The sequence below is a fragment of the Bufo bufo genome, chromosome 5, assembly GCF_905171765.1.
Source record: "Bufo bufo chromosome 5, aBufBuf1.1, whole genome shotgun sequence".
In the NCBI taxonomy this organism is placed as follows: Eukaryota; Metazoa; Chordata; class Amphibia; order Anura; family Bufonidae; genus Bufo; species Bufo bufo.
Genome location: NC_053393.1, coordinates 165,366,564 through 165,387,412, shown reverse-complemented (window position 1 = coordinate 165,387,412; position 20,849 = coordinate 165,366,564). Strand labels below are relative to the sequence as shown.

The 20,849-nt window shown below is 41.4% G+C and overlaps 1 protein-coding gene across 2 annotated transcripts in view; it reads left to right on the top strand.

Annotated features, from left to right (window-relative positions):
- METTL4 (methyltransferase like 4) overlaps window positions 1-20,849 on the top strand; it is a 159,141-nt gene that overhangs the window by 65,470 nt on the left and 72,822 nt on the right. Inside the window, exons 4-7 of one of the 2 annotated variants that reach the window (XM_040432947.1) lie at window positions 2,893-2,959; window positions 10,328-10,502; window positions 12,683-12,789; window positions 12,922-13,013. In XM_040432947.1, coding sequence (XP_040288881.1) covers window positions 2,893-2,959; window positions 10,328-10,502; window positions 12,683-12,789; window positions 12,922-13,013 — 441 coding nt within the window. The remainder of the gene's footprint in view (window positions 1-2,892; window positions 2,960-10,327; window positions 10,503-12,682; window positions 12,790-12,921; window positions 13,014-20,849) is intronic. The other variant, XM_040432948.1, reaches the window with a different exon arrangement.

Genomic DNA, 20,849 nt, shown 5'->3' with positions numbered 1-20,849 from the left:
AGAATACTATCAATCACTGATAACATCCCTCTGTGTACACCTTTCAGTGACTGACAGCTATTTCTGTATATACCCTTAGGGCGGGTTCACATCACCATTATGGATTCCATTTTTGTTTACCGTTCTAACGGAAAATAACGGAATCCATAAGGCGGAAGTCAAAACGGAAGCCTTTAAGAGGCAATACAAGTCTACGGGCAGCATAACTGATCAGTCCAGGTTTCCATTATACAGCTGCGGACAAGAATAGGAAACCTCTATATAGTGCCGGCCATGTGCGGTGTCAGTGTTTTGCGGTCCGCTATTTTACATCTGAATGGACCCCAAGTCAGATAAAGCAAAGATATAAATGTATAAATCACAAGTTTTAAAGATTTTTTTTTTTTTCCCCACAAAACTACTGTATATATCAATCTGCTCAGCTCCTCCTGGTTTTTTACATGCTGCCTGCAGATTATATTGTATTTCGTGGTATCAGGTCCTCTTTAGGAATGCACCTTGCATTGCTCCTATGTCAGTGCACTCTCTTCACTTTTTATTGCCCCAATTTAACTAAAATTGAAAATGTATTATATTTGCATATAGTATTCATAAAAAAAAATCCATAGAGGTTATCTGCAGCTCCAATCCTGTGTGGTCTGATCCTGCAATCATACATTACTGACACACTTTGTACGTTAGCAAAAATTATGGGACAAATAAAAGGGAGCAAAAATGCAGGATCCGTCTGCACAGTGTTTGTGGTCCGTTATCATGAAAAAGTATAGATCACCACTAAGGCTTCTTGCACACAAACGTATTTTCTTTCCGTGTCCGTTTTTTTGCAGACCGTATACGGAACCATTCATTTCAATGGGTCTGCAAAAAAAAGGAAGGTATTCCGTGAGCATTCCGTTTCCGTATTTCCGTTCCACAAAAAAAATAGAACATGTCCTATTCTTTTCCGCATTACGGACAAAGATATTTCTGTTCTATTAGGGGCTAGCTGTTCTGTTCCTGCAAAATACGGAATGCACACGGATGTCAACAGTAGGAGCTGAGCAGATTGATATATCGAATATTTTCCCACAAAACTATACAAGGCTACATTCAAACGAACGTATTTTGTTTCCGTGTCCGTTTCGGTGATTGACAGTCTTCCCTTTCTGAATGTGTATACAGTACATAAATAGCTGTCTGTCACAGATAAGATTGCCCACCATAGTGTGCAAGCACGGCCACTGCTGCTGGATTACAGGTTAGTCATAACCATGGAAACGAGAAATGTATAATGTGCCCATTATAGTCTATGGGTCAGTGAAAACCACAGAAGCAACACGGATGCTTAATAATCTAATATGCATGTTGTCCCCCCCCCCCCACCTAACCAGCCAAACCCCATACCAGCAACAGCCCCTGTTCAAAAGTACATTAAAGGTGTTGTGCGGCCATTAACAATGACTACTGACTATGTAGTGCAGTCTTCATTATTAAAAGAGAGGCTGTGTGGTTCTTCACCACAGCATGGTTGCAACCCACCCACAGCATGGCTGCAACACACCCACAGCATGGCTGCTCCGTGTGCGGCACCTGAGGGGTTAATTGTCACGGATCGCAGCACCTTGTCATAGAGTCGGGTGACGGGTATGTGATTCTGCCGCTGGCACCCGCCTCCTGTATTTGTGTTAAAATTTTAGTTATGTTTATAGGTGGTGCAGTGTGCCCTCCCCAAACCCAGTATTATAAATTATAATCATTGGTGGTGCAGTGCGCCCCTCCCCAGTATTAAAGTCATTGGTGGAAGAGGGTCCCCCTATCTTCTTTAGTGGCAGTGGAAGCTTACGATCGGAGCCCCAGCAGTGTAATCGTGGGGCTACGATCGGTTACCATGGCAGCCAGGACTCTACTGAAGCCCTGGCTGCCATGGTAAGCTCCCTGCTGCTGTGTGTACCATGCACAGGGCAGCAGGGAGAGTGTGAGATCCTATTCAATCGAATAGAGCTCTATTAGGATGAATAGGACAAGGGATGAAAAGATTCCAGGTTCTAGCCCCCAAGGGGGCTAATAGTTTATTGAATAAAAAGTAAAAAACAATTAAGTATAAATCACCCCCTTTCCCAATTTTACATATAAAATATGTAAACAATAAATAAACAAACATATTACATATCACAATGTCCGAAAAGTCCAAACTATTAAACTATAAAAAAAATATCTCCTATGCGGTGAACGCCGTAACACAAAAAAATATATAAGACGCGAGATTCGACATTTTTTTTGTCACCTTGTCCCCCCAAAAAATAGGATAGGACTGTTCTATTATGGGCCAGACGTTCCATAAAATGCGGATATACGCGGCTTTTTTGGTGTTTTATTTTTTTGGCTTTTTATTGAATGGTATTGAGTATTGCAATACCTTTTTATGGTATCGAAATCGAATCAAAATTTTGGTATTGTGACAACCCTAGACTGTACTTTGGGAAAATTTTCATAGAGACATATTAAAAGTTTTGGTTGGTTGGGGCTGAGGGCTGAGACTGCTAGAACGAAGAGAGAGAAGCTCTCACCTAGATCTCACTGTCTTTGCTGCAGGAGACTGAATCGAGACAGGTCCATAGACTTTATATTGAGTCCGCTTTCTTCTGCTACACTAAGAAAAGAGTGTCCTATGTGAGTGCTTCTCCCGCCTGATCTGTGTGGTCTCAGTGCTAGGACCCCCCACCAATCAAAACTTTTGATGTTACTATGATATATCAAATGTTTTCCAAATACAGGGGCCCTTTAACTGTGCGATTGTGTCTGCAGCTCTGTTATATTCACTTGAATGATACTGCTGACTATGGGGATAATTTCAGTGTGGAATCCTGTGGAGTTTGATTTATTTCTCCTCTTTAATTTACTTTTTCCTTCCAGATAAAAAATACAGCATCATTGTTATTGATCCACCATGGAAAAATAAATCCGTCAAGAGGAGTAAGAGGTAATTGTTTGCTTGTTAGCTTTTCCATTTTTTTAAATTTTATTTTATAAGATGTTGTTCATGTTGTAAGATGTGCTGTCATCAATGTGACAGGAGGCAATACTCATTATTAATACCTAAGGATATAGAAATTTTACAATAGAAGAATTAGATTATTTCCTTCATCGCTGTTCTTTGTTTAACCCCTTAAGGACACAGCCAGTTTTACCTTAAAGCGTGAGCAAAATGTTGCAAATCTGATGTTACACTTTATGTGCTAATAACTTTGGAAGGCCTATACTTATTCAACCTATTCTGAGTTTGTTTTCTCACGACACATGGTACTTCATGTTAGTGTGAATTTGGGTTGATATATTTGACTTTTATTTAAAAAGAATCCAAAATTTATGAAAAATTTAAAATTTCTAAGTTTGCATTTTTCTGCTTTTTAATTTTGTGAATTCATTTTATTTTTTCAGAACATTAAAAAGCAACTTTTCAAATTTTCAAGGAAATTTCCAAAAGAGACTTTAAGGACCAATTCAGTTTTGAAGTGACTTTGAGGGGCTTACATAATAGAAACCACCCATAAATGACCCAATTTAGAAGCTACACCCCTCAAATTATTGAAACTGTAAGGCATCTGGGTTCCATGGCAACCATCAGCATGCAGTGGTCACATTGTAGGGAGCCGATGGGATGTAAACCTTGTAGATTCTACAGTGTTGACCACAGCATCTCAGGGATTAATCCGCTGGCATCAGAGTTTTCAGTGATGTTGGAGGATACAGCAGGGGTCTGGCTGTCAGTAGCAGCCAGTCCCCTGTAGTGATCGAGCAGGTACTTTCCATGAACACTATGTCCTCTAGGGGTTAATGACTGTTCTTCTGTGATGTGTAAGGCTGTGTTTTCTTCGGTAATGTGGTAAATGGGCAATTATTGCATGTGAAAACTGGAAGCATTTCACCCTGAAAAGCCACAGTGTTGCAAAGCATTTATTGGCTGCATGATTGTGAAACGTTAAAAAATGTGTTTCATCTTGTTAAAACCTCAATGCCAAAAATGCTGAAATTTACAGTAAAACACGTGTGTTTCTGGAGCGCATATCGCACTTAGCCTTAAGGACTTGTTTCCACACCAGTGACTCAAGGACATGTGCTGTCTATGTTCTTCACGGACAGCACACATATCCATTGATTTAAATGTATTTATTCCCACTTCCTTGTTTTTCACGTGACCATGGGTCATTGGAAAACATCAGAAGCAGGCACTTGTCGGAGTAAGGTCTGTACAGCTTCACTCTAGCTGGCCCTGGTTAAACAAGCATCAGCTGATGGAGGCAACGAAGCACAACATGGCCTACCACAGAGCTGGTACCCTCTTTAGTGGCAGAGCACAAATGAGGATTAAACAACCAGAAAAGAATAATATTACCATCTTAAGGCCTCATGCACACGACCGTTGTGTGTTTTGCGGTCCGCAAATTGCGTATTTGCAAAAGACGGATGGCGTTCGTGTGCGTTCTGCAATTTGCGGAATGGCACGACAGCCATTAATATAACTGCCTATTCTTGTTCGCAAAACGCGGACAAGAATAGGACAGGTTATATTTTTTTTGCGAACCATGGAACGGAGCAACGGATGCGGACAGCACACGGAGTGCTGTCCGCTTCTTTTGCGGCCCCATTGAAGTGAATGGATCCGCATCCGAGCCGCCAAAATTGCGGCTCGGATGTGGACCAAAACAGCCGTGTGCTTGAGGCCTAAGGCACATTCAGCACACTACAACCTCTAAAACTCTTGGTTTCATGAGCAGCTTTAGCTGCCAGAAAATTCCATCCAAATATACAGTATGCCTCTTTCCAAGTGAAGAGCTGTAAGTTTTTTTGGATATATTGTTTGGTCTCTGGATCGAGCAATATCTGTTGGCACATCATCTATTTCACTATACACAGTGCTGGTTGAATTTATATGTATATGTATGTGTGTGTATATACACTCACCTAAAGAATTATTAGGAACACCATACTAATACGGTGTTGGACCCCCTTTTGCCTTCAGAACTGCCTTAATTCTACGTGGCATTGATTCAACAAGGTGCTGATAGCATTCTTTAGAAATGTTGGCCCATATTGATAGGATAGCATCTTGCAGTTGATGGAGATTTGAGGGATGCACATCCAGGGCACGAAGCTCCCGTTCCACCACATCTCAAAGATGCTCTATTGGGTTGAGATCTGGTGACTGTGGGGGCCATTTTAGTACAGTGAACTCATTGTCATGTTCAAGAAACCAATTTGAAATGATTCGAGCTTTGTGACATGGTGCATTATCCTGCTGGAAGCAGCCATCAGAGGATGGATACATGTTCTCATTCTATTTACGCCAAATTCGGACTCTACCATTTGAATGTCTCAACAGAAATAGAGACTCATCAGACCAGGCAACATTTTCCAGTCTTCAACAGTCTAATTTTGGTGAGCTCGTGCAAATTGTAGCCTCTTTTTCCTATTTGTAGTAGAGATGAGTGGTACCTGGTGGGGTCTTCTGCTGTCGTAGCCCATCCGCCTCAAGGTTGTGCGTGTTGTGGCTTCACAAATGCTTTGCTGCATATCTCGGTTGTAACGAGTGGGTATTTCAGTCAACGTTGCTCTTCTATCAGCTTGAATCAGTCGGCCCATTCTCCTCTGACCTCTAGCATCCACAAGGCATTTTTGCCCACAGGACTGCCGCCTACTGGATGTTTTTCCCTTTTCACACCATTCTTTGTAAACCCTAGAAATGGTTGTGCGTGAAAATCCCAGTAACTGAGCATATTGGGAAATACTCCGAGCGGCCCGTCTGGCACCAACAACCATGCCACGCTCAAAATTGCTTAAATCACCTTTCTTTCCCATTCGGACATTCAGTTTGGAGTTCAGGAGATTGTCTTGACCATGACCACCCCCCCCTAAATGCATTGAAGCAACTGCCATGTGATTGGTTGACTAGATGATTGCATTAATGAGAAATAGAACAGGTGTTCCTAATAATTCTTTAGGTGAGTGTGTGTGTGTGTGTGTGTGTGTATATATATATATATATATATGTATATATACACAGTGCTGCCCATAATTATTCATACCACTGGCAAATTTTGACTTAAAGTTGCTTTTATTCAACCAGCAAGTAATTTTTTTTATGGGAAATTACGCAGGTGTCTCACAAAAGATAATAAGACGATGTACAAGAGGCATTATTGTGGAAAAAAACACATTTCTCAGCTTTTATTTACATTTGAGCAAAAAGTGTCCAGTCCAAAATTATTCATACCCTTCACAATAATCAATAGAAAAGCCTTTATTGGCTATAATGGCTTCCTATAATTGCAGACCAGCTTTTTGCATGTCTCCACAGGTATTTTTGCCCATTCATCTTTAGCAATGAGCTCCAAATCTTTCAGGTTGGAGGGTCTTCTTGCCATCACCCTAATCTTTTAGCTCCCTCCACAGATTCTCAATTGGATTCAAGTCTGGACTCTGGCTGGGCCACAACAAAACGTTAATGTTGTTGTCTGCTAACCATTTCTTCACTACTTTTGCTGTGTGTTTTGGGTCATTGTCATGCTGAAATGTCCACTGGTGCCCAAGGCCAAGTTTCTCTGCAGACTGCCTGATGTTGTCGTTGAGAATCCTCATGTATTGCTCTTTTTTCATGGTGCCGTTTACTGTGATTTGGTTCCCTGGTCCATTGGCTGAAAAACACCCCTAAAGCATTAGGTTCCCACCACCATGTTTGACAGTGGGGATGGTGTTCTTTGGGTTGAAGGCTTCTCCTTTTTTACGCCAAATGAAGGAAACATCATTGTGACCAAACAATAACATTTTTGTTTTATCTGACCATAACACAGAAGACCAGAAGTCGTCTTCTTTGTCCAGATGAGCTTTTGCAAAGGCCAAGCAAACTTTTGTGTGCCTTATCTGGAGAAGTGGCGTCCTCCTTGGTCTGCATCCGTGGAACCCAGCAGTGTGCAGTGTCCGTTGGATTGTCTGCCTTGAGACATTCCAAAATACAAAGGAGAAATGTCTCTGGTTATCTTACGGTAATTCCTCTGCGCTGCAAGCCGCAAATAGTGACTTGGGTTTTTATCACTTAGCCAAGGTTCAAACAAAGAAGAGACTGCGCTGCAGAAAGAATTTTTTCTTTTTTTTTCTTTTCCTTCTTCTTTTCCTCTCTCCTCGGATTAAAAGGGAAGAAAGCTAGGTTTTCTGTCTGTCCACAAACCAACTGCAGAGAGCTGCTGTTTTTCACCTGTTGAGTTGATTAAAACAGCTGTTCCCAATTAATCAGGGTAATTAGGATGCTTTAGAACAGCTTGGACTATTTGGAATAGTATAGAACTTATGATTTTCCCACAGACTGTGACAGTTTGTGAAGGGTATGAATAATTTGGGACTGGACACTTTTTGCTCAAATGTAAATAAAAGCTGAGATCCGCAATACCCAGTCCCCATAGCTCTGTGTGCTTTTATTGTGTTAAAAAACCCGATTTGATAATATGCTAATTTACCTGAGATGAGTCCTGTCCCTGACTCGTCTCATGTACAGGACACATCTCAGGTTCATTTGCATATGTATCAAATCGTTTTTTTATACACAATAAAAGCACACAAAACCGTTAACAGATTTATTTAACCAATCATTAGTAACAGGAGTCGTCCCGGAAGATTGGAAATTGGCAAATGTCGTGCCCATTCACAAGAAAGGTAGTAGGGAGGAATCGAGCAACTATAGACCAGTGAGTCTGACATCAATAGTAGGCAAATTAATGGAAACCCTATTAAAGGATAGGATTGTGGAACATCTAAAATCCCATGGATTGCAAGATGAAAAACAACATGGGTTTACTTCAGGGAGATCATGTCAAACAAATCTTATAGATTTTTTTGACTGGGTGAATAAAATAATAGACGGTGGAGGTGCAGTAGACATCGCATATCTAGATTTTAGTAAGGCTTTTGACACTGTCCCACATAGAAGACTTATCAATAAACTGCAGTCATTGAGCATGGACTCCCATATTGTTGAGTGGATTAGGCAGTGGCTGAGTGACAGACAACAGAGGGTTGTAGTCAATGGAGAACATTCAAAACAAGGTAATGTTACCAGTGGGGTTCCACAGGGATCTGTACTGGGACCGATTTTGTTTAATATCTTCATAAGTGATATTGCAAAAGGCCTCGCTGGTAAGGTTTGTCTTTTTGCTGATGACACAAAGATATGTAACAGGGTTGATGTTCCTGGAGGGAAACGCCAAATGGAAAAGGATTTAGGAAAACTAGAAGAATGGTCAGAACTCTGGAAACTGAAATTTAATGTGGATAAGTGCAAGATAATGCACCTGGGGCGTAAAAACCCAAGGGCAGAATATAGAATATTTGACACAGTCCTGACCTCAGTATCTGAGGAAAGGGATTTAGGAGTAATTATTTCAGAAGACTTAAAGGTGGGAAGACAATGTAATAGAGCAGCACGAAATGCCAGCAGAATGCTTGGATGTATAGGGAGAGGTATAAGCAGTAGAAAGAGTGAAGTGCTTATGCCGCTGTACAGAACACTGGTGAGACCTCACTTGGAGTATTGTGCGCAGTACTGGAGGCCATATCTCCAGAAGGATATAGATACTCTAGAGAGAGTTCAGAGAAGAGCTACTAAACTAGTACATGGATTGCAGGATAAAACTTACCAGGAAAGGTTAAAGGACCTTAATATGTATAGCTTGGAAGAAAGAAGAGACAGAGGGGATATGATAGAAACTTTTAAATACATAAAGGGAATCAACTCGGTAAAGGAAGAGAGCATATTTAAAAGAAGAAAAACTACCACAAGAGGACACAGTTTTAAATTAGAGGGGCAAAGGTTTAAAAGTAATATAAGGAAGTATTACTTTACTGAGAGAGTAGTGGATGCATGGAATAGCCTTCCTGCAGAAGTGGTAGCTGCAAATACAGTGAAGGGGTTTAAGCATGCATGGGATAGGCATAAGGCCATCCTTCATATAAGATAGGGCCGGGGGCTATCCATAGTATTCAGTATATTGGGCAGACTAGATGGGCCAAATGGTTCTTATCTGCCGACACATTCTATGTTTCTATGTTTCTATATGTATTGCGGATGTGCTAGCGGCCATCTAGCAGCCCATGTCCTCAGCTCTATACACAAAATCCTGGTGACAGGTTCCCTTTAAGCGTATGTAGTTTAGGTTGGTAAAATTAAGGTTGAAATTCACTTTTATGGGAATTTCTCTGCTTATAGGTGGGAGTGATCCAATAATGGGTGAGCGCAGTGGCATGGAGACTTAAGACCCTGAAAAATCTTAAGCAGAATGAGAACTGTTTACTGTATTCTACAAATGGGGGATATGACACAAGCTGACGTGGGAAGAACGCAGCCTCTGCTGTTGGACTGCAGAGAAACAATAGCGAATTTAGAATTCATTGTGACCTCCCTGCCCTTATCATTCATGATTGGATAGATGTGTAATGTATATCTGGGCACGTGGAAGAGAACCACTTTCTATATCCTCACCTTTTGCTCCATATATTTTATACGTCCCTAGTTACCTGCAGGTCAAAATAATGTAGTGGAAGAGTTATAATATAATGAAGTTTTTTTTCTGCATGTCTCAAGAAAAGGAAGGGTCAGTTACTACATTGCACCGCCCTGCAGATACGCAGTCTGTGCTCTAAGTAATGACCAAGCCCCTATGTACTGACAGTCTACATGTCCAAAGGTTGGAGATGGTTTTTCTCACACTTTATCTCATGTAAATGCAGCAGTTGACATCTTTAAGGTTGATAATGGCCATTGTGTTAAGTTATGGTACGTGAGAAAACCTGTTTGTAAGGGTTAAGTTTCCCAAACCCTATTGAATAAATGAGCTCTTAAAAATGGTGGCCGTCAGTAAGAAGTCCGTACTCTTCTACCATGAATGTTTTTTTTTTCCCCCCGTCCCCACTCACCTTTGTAAGTCTATATTTGTAAGACTTTCTTTTTTAGCCATTCTTAAAATGCACCCTTTTAAAGATGTTGTACGTTGAATTATTTACGGACCAGCAGTGGCCTCTGAGAGCACTTTACAATCTATTTGCACTATTTTTATACTACTGCACTCACATCAGTCATCTCCGAAGTAGGAATGAGACATAGACAATGGAAGGACATTATGAATGATATGATCAGTGTAACCACTAGGTGTCACTGTTGTCTTTTGTTTGATTGTTTTATGCAGAAATATCCTCTCCCTGATGCTAATGAACACATTTCTGCTTCCTTGCTAGGACTTGTTTCTTCTTTAATGACACATTTAAGGCATTTTTAAAATGATATCTAAACTTTTTTTTTTGTTAGGTATAATGCTTTATCTCCCTTGAAAATTAAAGAACTTCCTATACCTGCCTTGGCTGCCCCGGATTGCCTTGTGATAACTTGGGTGACTAATAGGCAGAAACATTTGAGATTTGTGAAGGAAGAACTGTATCCTCATTGGTCTGTCAGAAGTTTAGCAGAATGGCACTGGGTAAAGGTAAGGCTCCATTATGCTCTGGTCATAGAGCAATGTTTTCTATTCCTGCTTACTCCCTCCTTTGCTGTGGCTATGGTTTTGGATTTCACGTTGGGCACTGTCCTGCGTTGCCCAGCCCATATTGTATGTGTTGTAATTATACTATGTTGCAGAGGATGCCTTACAAGATACTGTTGTAAAATGAGGCATTGTTTTGCTACCAACATGTTCTTGTGATTTCTAAATTTTTAGGACAACTTAAAGGGGTTCTCTCACTTCAGCAAATGGCATTTATGAAGTTAATACAGTTAAGGCAGTTACTTATGTATTGTGATTGTCCATGTTGCTTCCTTTGCTGGCTTGATTCATTTTTCTATCACATTATACACTGGTCGTTTCCATGGTTACGACCACCCTGTAATCCAGCATCATGCTTGCATAGTATGGGAAAAAGCAGAGGCCTCTCTGGTGGCCGGGACCACGGGAGTGCACATAGTCCAGCACTTTTTTCAGTAGTGTACAAGCACGGCCACTGCTGCTGGATTACAGGGTGTTTGTAACCATGGAAATGAGCAGTGTATAATGTGATGGAAAAATGAATCCAGCCAGCAAAGGAAGCAATATGGACAATCACAATACATTAGTGAGTGCCTTGTCTTAACTTTGTCTACACGATAAATGCTATTTGCTGAAGTGAGTCAACACCTCTAAGCAGGATTTAAGACACTGCTTATAATCATCCGATACCTTTTGCTTTGCAGAACCCTTACAAGGAGTCTTTCTGTAGTTTTGCATATGCTAAAATGCTAATAGTATTAGGTAGAGGCAGGGGAGAGTAGAATGAATGTGGAGCTTTTATTTTCAGGAGTAGTATGAATATGAAGTTTTATTCCCCCAGGGTCTGGGTCTGCTCCTGCAAGTGTCCAGGAGGAGTTCCTTCACTGTGAAGTGATCTCTGCACGGAGCTGCTTCACAACTCTTCCTCCCCCCTAGTTTGAGCGACAGCTGTAGTGGTCTTCTGGTTGGATGATACAGATGTCACTCAGAGCAGCGGGGAGGAGGAGCTGTGAAGCTCTGCCTCCAGGTCAATGACAGGAGCATAATCTGGCAGAATAAAACTTCATATTCACACTATTCTTGGTAATGATACTACTGTCTCCAACCCCTGCCTAGTGTTTCACTACTAAACCGATTCCCTTTAAATTCTCCTCATTTATTATCTGGTCATTTTTAGATCAAAAACAGATCTGAAAGCATTCACACTGGCTGCAAGCTGTCACCACTAGGAGAAGCCCTGGAGCTTAGTGCATACAGAATTATTATTGAATTCTGTTTGTGACTAATAATGGACCCAGAATTCTGAACCTATTTGGGTTGAAAAAAAATAGTACAGGGTGGAAATTCACTTTACTGGAGTTCCATACTTGTCATGAATATCACTAAATCTGTGGTAAATAAGAAGGATGAGCAAACCCAAACCTCACCGGGTTCATGTAATGAAGGAAATCTGTTAACGGATCCGTCTGGTTTCCCTAATGCAGGACGGGAAACGGTCCTGCATAATGGAAACCAGACGGATCTGTTATGCTTGGCCATAGACTTGTATTATGACGGAACAAAACTGAATGCCTCTTAAAGGCTTCCGTTTTGCATTCCATCATCGAAGTCCATTATATTCCGTTATAACGGATTTCCTTCACTACCCGGTGAGGTTCGGCTTCGCTCATCCCTAGTAAATTACCCTCTTCCAGGGCACCATTGTTCAAAGGGAGTTGAACAATGTAAAATGCAGACATTTTTATTTCCTTTTTTTTTTTTGTTTTAGTTTTAACCACTGTTTGGACAATGTGTATAATAAACCTGAATGACCGAGCAGGAAACCCTATGAATTACATTGCATCAATTGTTGTATTATAAGTCTCCTACAAAGATGGTTGCAACAACCATCCCTAAGAATTCCAGAACCACACGGTGATATTTCCTGCATTGTCCACCTTCTTTTTACGTTTCCTTTTGGCTCTGTTTCTGAATGAAAGGGTAGTACTAGTAACGTGATTTGGAGAGTGCCTCTTCCTAGGGCTTGGTCTAGTTAACATGGGGTATTGTGCACAACGCAGTGCTTCCATTTTCTCATATCATAAAATATTTTATCCCTCATATTCGGTTTTTAGTCGACCGATCCATCATTTCTTCTTTCTTAGGTAACTCAGTCTGGAGAATTTGTGTTTCCCATTGATTCAGTCCATAAAAAGCCGTATGAGATTCTCGTAGTAGGAAGACTTATGAGCTCCGAAGATTTCACAGCAAGGTACAGTATGCCTCACAGCAAATGTGCCGTACTATGAGCCTCCTATTGAGCCGGCTTTCATAAAAGTATGGTATGAATGCCTTTATGTGGTAACTACATAGATTTTCTTAACTTTTCTTTTTTTTATTTAAGGGAGTTGGAGACGGTCTTGCCGCCTATTCCAGAACATAAGATTCTAGTCAGTGTGCCCTGTAGCCTCCATTCCCACAAACCACCTCTTTCTGGTATGTCATGCTCATTATAAGAATTACATTATAAATAAAGGATGTATTTTAAAGGAAAACGCCACACATGGGAAATACAGATTTATCATGAAGATACATAATTACATCTAGTTGATTTAATATCCCCTCTATCAACATGTGCCATCTGCTATACTCTGAATGTCATGTAGAAAAGTATCATTTGCATTCTGCGAATGCACTATTTTAACACATTTTGCTCGTTTTATTACTCAGAACGTGTCTGCCGCTTGCCTTTTCCCTTAGCACCCATATCCTCTGTATTATTTAGAGAATGTAACCAGTGTAAGCTTTTTATAGCGTTACCCTTTGGTGACACGCCGCTAATTTATAGGCATATTGCATGACTAACAATTCCATTATATTATCAGATTTGCTCCCTTTTGAAGTCATGTGATAACACAATAAGATCAGACTTCATGTCATTGACCTCTGCACGGGCTGGTGTTTATGGCAGCTTTTTGTCTTTGAATTGAAGGAACTTTCCCAAAGAAAGAAAACCTATTGAATAATTGAGTGACCACATTCAGCTTCTTCACGTCTCCCCTATAGGCTTAAATGGAGAGTGGCCTGGAATGCTTACCAGCTTCTCCAGTGGTAATAGGGACTGGTCATCAGTGGTTAACCTATGAGTAATGAGTCACCAAACCTTTTAACTTCAGGAAACAAACCGGATTTACTAATCCTAACGATGACGTGAGCTTAGACCGCCTGTCTAGACCTGCACCAGGGGCTCAGGCTGGATGGTATATCTGGTGCAGCGATGGATACTTCTCTCTGACTCTCTACCAACTATTGGTTGGTTTACTTGCAGACAGATTATTAAACCAGAATTGTGGAACAATTTTAGTGCAAAATGGCACATCCTATGCCTCCCTCACTTTCCTGAAAAACTCCACCCTTGTTGCCTCTTTTTAAACAGATTTTTAGTGCAGTTCCATTAGTAAATCTGGACCCTTGTATTTTGTATGCATGGCATTGGCTTGTAGAAGGACAGCAGACTCCAGGTCTTCGTAAAATAACCTATAGTTTCCTTACACGACCATATCCGTTTTGCTGTCCACAAATCACGGATCTGGAAATTAGGGATCGACCGATTATCGGCCGATATTGATGATTTTGAACGGTATCGGCATCTATTTTGCCGATATACCGATAACGTATGGGGAACACAGAACGCGCTGCTCTCAGCGCGTTCTGTGTTCCCACCGCAGCACAGGGGAGAAGGAAGCAGTGTCTCCTCCCCCTGTGCTGCTGCTGCTGCCGCCAATGACAGAAGAGAAGACAAGAGGAGGGGAGGGGCTGTGGCCGCTGCGCCACCAATGAAGATAAGCCTTTCATTCATTCATATACAGGAGGCGGGAGCTGGCTGCAGAATCACATAGCCGGCTCCCGGCCTCTATGAGCGATAGCTGCGATCCGCGGTAGTTAACTCCTCAGGTGCCGCGGATCGCAGCTACCGCTCATAGAGGTCGGGAGCCGGCTATGTGATTCTGCAGCCAGCTCCCGCCTCCTGTATTTGAATGATTGAGAGACTTATCTTCATTGGTGGCGCAGTGCGCCCCCCCCCCCCCCCCCCCCCAAGCCCCCCAGTATTAATCATTGGTGGCGCAGTGCGCCCCCCCACCCAGTATTACTCATTGGTGGCAGTGGCCACAGGATCCCCTCTCCCCTGCTCCTCCGATCGGAGCCCCAGCTGTGTAAGCCTGGGGCTCCGATCGGTTACCATGGCAGCCAGGACGCTATTGAAGCCCTGGCTGCCATGGTAAGCTCCATGCTGCTGTGTGCACAAAGCACAGAGCAGCAGGGACAGTGTGAGATCCTATTCACCCTGATAGAGATCTATCAGGGGGAATAGGACAAGGGTTCTAGTCCCTAAGGGGGCTAAAAGTTAGTAAAAAAAAAAAACACAAAAATATTAAGTATAAATGAAAAAGACTTATAAAAAAAAAAAATACACATTAACAATAAACAAAAAAATACACATTAACAATAAACATATTAATTTTCAGCAGATTTGTGTAGGAATTTTTTTTTTTCTCAAAAATGAAAATTCCCAGAATATCGGTATAAATTATCGGCTATCGGCCTGAAAGTTCACAAATTATCGGTATCAATATCGGTCGATCCCTACTGGAAATACAGATCCTGGCGGTGTGTGCGCAACCATTTTTTCAAACACCTCTAAAGATGTCATATCTTTGTCCACAAAATGGACAAGAATAGGACATGTTCCATCTTTTTTATGGGGCTGTGAAATGGACATCCTTTACGGCCCCATTGAAGTGAATGGGTCTGCATCCGATTCCCTAAAAAATGCTGATCGGATGTGGATCAACCATGCGGTTGTGTGTATGAGGCCTAATTGTGTTCTGTACTGAGGAGGGACAAGAAGATGAAACTGCTGTCTACAGATGGGTCATGTATCATTGCCTGTAGATAAATCTGCGTCATACATTATATGTGCGTTATATATTATAAAATCTGCATCTAATGAGAACTAGTGTACCATCTGAGTTTGTAAAAATAAATTCTGGTAATAAGAGTAAAGAACTGCTATTTATATACTTTCTGAGGGGTAACATTGGAGATGTTTTCTCTGCTTTGCGGCTTTGCCTAATTTTCTCCAGACTTCATCATGAAGCACATTTCTTTTTGAATAGTGGGTGCAATGATGGGGAACGACGATTGCGCCGACCCAGTCTTTGAACCCCTCAGATGCCACGTTCGTTAGTGATCGCGGCATCTGGGATAAAAGAAAAGTAGGGCTTTCAGGGGTTAATCGGTGAAACAAAATAATAATACTCATTTTATCGTGTCCATCTTGATTGAAGATCCCCTGCGAAATCTCGGATGGCGCGTGATGATGTCATCACGCTGGCAGGCGAGGTGATCTCATTCATCACTGTGCACAAGATTTTGCGCAGGATTTTAAATCAAATGGATGAGGTAAGTATTATTTTTTATTATTATTATTTTTTTTAGAGCCATTTCAGGGAAAATTGATCTTCACACTCAAATGGATGAGGTAAGTAACATAGAAACATAGAAACATAGAATGTGTCGGCAGATAAGAACCATTTGGCCCATCTAGTCTGCCCAATATACTGAATACTATGGATAGCCCCCGGCCCTATCTTATATGAAGGATGGCCTTATGCCTATCCCATGCATGCTTAAACCCCTTCACTGTATTTGCAGCTACCACTTCTGCAGGAAGGCTATTCCATGCATCCACTACTCTCTCAGTAAAGTAATACTTCCTTATATTACTTTTAAACCTTTGCCCCTCTAATTTAAAACTGTGTCCTCTTGTGGTAGTTTTTCTTCTTTTAAATATGCTCTCCTCCTTTACCGAGTTAATTCCCTTTATGTATTTAAAAGTTTCTATCATATCCCCTCTGTCTCTTCTTTCTTCCAAGCTATACATGTTAAGGTCCTTTAACCTTTCCTGGTAAGTTTTATCCTGCAATCCATGTACTAGTTTAGTAGCTCTTCTCTGAACTCTCTCTAGAGTATCTATATCCTTCTGGAGATATGGCCTCCAGTACTGCGCACAATACTCCAAGTGAGGTCTCACCGGTGTTCTGTACAGCGGCATAAGCACTTCACTCTTTCTACTGCTTATACCTCTCCCTATACATCCAAGCATTCTGCTGGCATTTCGTGCTGCCCTATTACATTGTCTTCCCACCTTTAAGTCTTCTGAAATAATTACTCCTAAATCCCTTTCCTCAGATACTGAGGTCAGGACTGTGTCAAATATTCTATATTCTGCCCTTGGGTTTTTACGCCCCAGGTGCATTATCTTGCACTTATCCACATTAAATTTCAGTTGCCAGAGTTCTGACCATTCTTCTAGTTTTCCTAAATCCTTTTCCATTTGGCATTTCCCTCCAGGAACATCAACCCTGTTACATATCTTTGTGTCATCAGCAAAAAGACAAACCTTCCCATCGAGGCCTTTTGCAATATCACTTATGAAGATATTAAACAAAATTGGTCCCAGTACAGATCCCTGTGGAACCCCACTGGTAACATGACCTTGTTTTGAATGTTCTCCATTGACTACAACCCTCTGTTGTCTGTCACTCAGCCACTGCCTAATCCACTCAACAATATGGGAGTCCATGCTCAATGACTGCAGTTTATTGATAAGTCTTCTATGTGGGACAGTGTCAAAAGCCTTACTAAAATCTAGATATGCGATGTCTACTGCACCTCCACCTTCTATTATTTTAGTCACCCAGTCAAAAAAATCTATAAGATTTGTTTGACATGATCTCCCTGAAGTAAACCCATGTTGTTTTTCATCTTGCAATCCATGGGATTTTAGATGTTCCACAATCCTATCCTTTAATAGGGTTTCCATTAATTTGCCTACTATTGATGTCAGACTCACTGGTCTATATTGCAAAGTGAAAAGTATACACATATTGAAAGTAAAAGGGGTTTGCACTCTTTAGATATTGATGAGGTTTCCTTGGATAGATCATCAATTTCAGTATTATTTTTTATTATTATTATTATTTTTTTTTTAGAGCCATTTCAGGGAAAATTGATTTGTTACCACAAAGCACAAGGAAATTCGGATTTGCAGCGAATTGAATTTTCCCTGAAATTCGGATTGAAGTCCGCTTCGGATACTTCAATACGCTCAACCCTAGGTAACATGCTTAAAGAGGTTGTCTGGCTGTTAAGTTAAAAAAAAGGCTCCCCATGGTGTAAAATAATTCATTATTCTTCTCCTGATTCTGTACCATTCCTGTTCTGAGAGGGACCAGTACGCAGAAGCGGGGCCCATGTAGCATCATAACAGCATCAGCAGGGGATGACTTATTTTGATAAATTATAAAGCCCTAAGAGAGAATTATGGGCATGAAAAGGATTTAGTAGAGTATTAGGTTAAGCAATGAAACAAAATACATGCCATGAAAATCAAGGACTTGCATTCAGGAGTACAGCTGGAATCACACGTGTGTTTTTGGTGCAGTTTTTGAGACTAATGTACTTCTGTGCCGTCCTTTACCTTACTTCCCACTATGTTTCTCAGCTCCTGAGCTCACAGAACAGATAAGGAGGAGAAGATCACAGTAACTGAAAGGCAGGAGGCTTCTTTGATGATCAGAAGCAGCGTACAAGCAGTTCTTTTTATCAGGCTCAGGATCTCAGCTAGGTCTGACCTGCCTCACTTCATTTCTGCCCTCTTCTACGTTGATCTTGCCTGACAACAAACAGGGGACTGCAACTTAGGTGGAAGAGAGCCCCCTAGTGGCCTTGACTTTACTGCTTTTTTTCAGGTAGAAGCAGGCATATTTTAAATGAAATGATTTAGAAATGTGCTATTTACACCATTCTCTAATAAATGAAATTGTGTGAAAGTACAGTGACTGTTTAAGGGAGGACACGGCATGCAGTTATGTCTCATGCAGGTCAGTAAATGTTTACGGGTGTGGTCTGATTGGAGACTGGATCTTGCCACAATAGTGTGTAAAATGCTTCTACCGCTGCCCTACAAAAAAAGTTCTGAGAGGTTACTTTTAGGTAGAATACCTCTGGGTGAGAGAACATTGACTGCTAGACATGCCTATACAACACATTTAAAGACATTTTGCCCAGTTGACAAACTTTGAACGGGGTCACACGATTAGACTAAGAAGCAGTATGGTGCTTCCAACGAATTGCCCGTCATCTAGGACATTCACACCTAGCTGTTAGGAGGTGTTTGGAGCAGTGGTTACTAGAGGGAATACACACACTGCGAGTAGACTCTTGACGACCCATGCAGACCACCAGTAGAGAGGATCGTTTGATCCACCAGCCTGCACGAGCAGCTTCCACAGTTTTGTTGTCCACCATCCTACCAATTACATGCCCTGCCATTGACCGCCAGCCACTGTTGCCTTTGTTTGCAGTGGTGTCATTAATGAGAAACCTGGACTGCTACAGACTGGAACTGTATACTCTTTAGCGATGAATCCAGGTTCTGTTTGATATCCCACAACAGTCAGGTTTGAGTATGGACGCCTCATGGTGAGCGCTTCCATCCCGCCTTTGCTGTGGAGTGACACACTGCTCCAACTGCTGGTTTGATGATCTGGAGAGTCATCACATATAACAGTCTTTCAACTCTAGAAGTGATATGAGGGGCACTTACGACCCATCAATATGTGCAGGACATCCTGCAGCCACATGTTGCCTGTTATGGTAGGTCTTCCAACTGGCATTTTTCAGCAGGATAATGCTCGCCCACACACAGCAAGGTTTTCCCAGGAATGTCTCTGCCAGATTACACCACTTCCTTGGTCTGCTCGATCACTAGGTTTATCGACAATTCAGCATTTATAAAACCAGGTGGGACGCCAGCTTGTGCAACCTACGAGTGTGCAGGATCTACAGGCCCAGCTGCAACATCTGTAGGCAAATGTGGTAGGGATTCCATAAGGAACTTGTATGCCTCCTTGCCCAACCATATGCCATCTTGTATCCATGCTAGAGGTTCCCCAACAGGGTACTAGAGCCTCCTTTCAGTTGTACAGTTTTTCCCAATAAACTTATCCTTTCACTCTAATATTTTAATCACTTACATATATCATCCTATATCATAGTTTAATTTGATTCAAACTCCTACTTGGTGCGTTATTTTTTTGTCAATGAGTGTATTTAAATTGTGTGTTCATCATGGGTGGTTTGAATAAAAGAAAAGCCCAGGGCAGGGCACATTGTAATGTGTATAGCAATATTTTATAAATGCTTGGTAATGCTGAATCCAGTCGGCTACTAATCACTGTGACAGTGTCTACAATTTCCCGGCTGAAATCTACAGTCCTTCCCTTTTTATGTAATGGCACTACAAGTGCTAAATTATGTTTCTCAACCCTGTAATCATCCTCCACATCTAGTGCTGAAAATATTATCAATGTCTGCGCTTATGTGAATTAGTGTAATTGACCGAGTATGTAATTATCCCATTTGTGTTCAGACAAGGAAACCCTTAGCAATCGAGGGGTACTTGAGCTATAAATTACTGCGTTAGAGAAAATGACATCTTAGCAGCGTTAAACACTGGTGGGAGGGGTGTAATGTATAAAAGTGGTGTCAGATTGACAGAATGGTGGAAGTAAGGGTAAAGGAAATGGCTTTTCATGCAGCATATTTCTAACGCTGTTCCCTGTGGCCTTGCACACATAAGGAAAACATTAAAACAGAACTAGTAAGGGACATGGGAATGCAGAAAAAGCTCCCAAAGATAAGATCACCCCCTTCTGCAGAATAGACTTCCTGTGGCAGCTTTTCAGTTCCATCATATATTCTGTATATTATACTAGCCATCCTTTTTGTGAAGACCACCTCTCCAGAAGACCACTGTTTAATGCAATTTTGGGTGGCCATCTCAAAGAGATGACCATATAATGCAGGACCAATTACAATCAAACGAAAGGAAGGGAGGAAGTACTGATATTTTTTGGTGTCTTGTCTTTGTTCAATGCTCGTTAAGGTGAGAAATTGCTACTAGCCTTTATCCTTACTGGCAAACCCTTAAAGGGGTTGTCCCACCATAAAAAGTTATCCCCTATCAACAAGATAGGGAGTGATTATCTGATCATGGAGGTTCTACTAAGGGGACCACCTGCAATCATCCTCAGAGCGAATGGAGCAGCGGTCATGCCTGCACACTCCTGCTCCATTCAGCAATATTGGACTGCTGGGGATAGCCAAGTGTTCTACTTGGCTTCTCTTCAACCGTCTCACAGATTTGAGTGAATTGGCAACTGTACATGCGTGACCGCTGCTCCATTCACTCTGGGGACTTTAGCA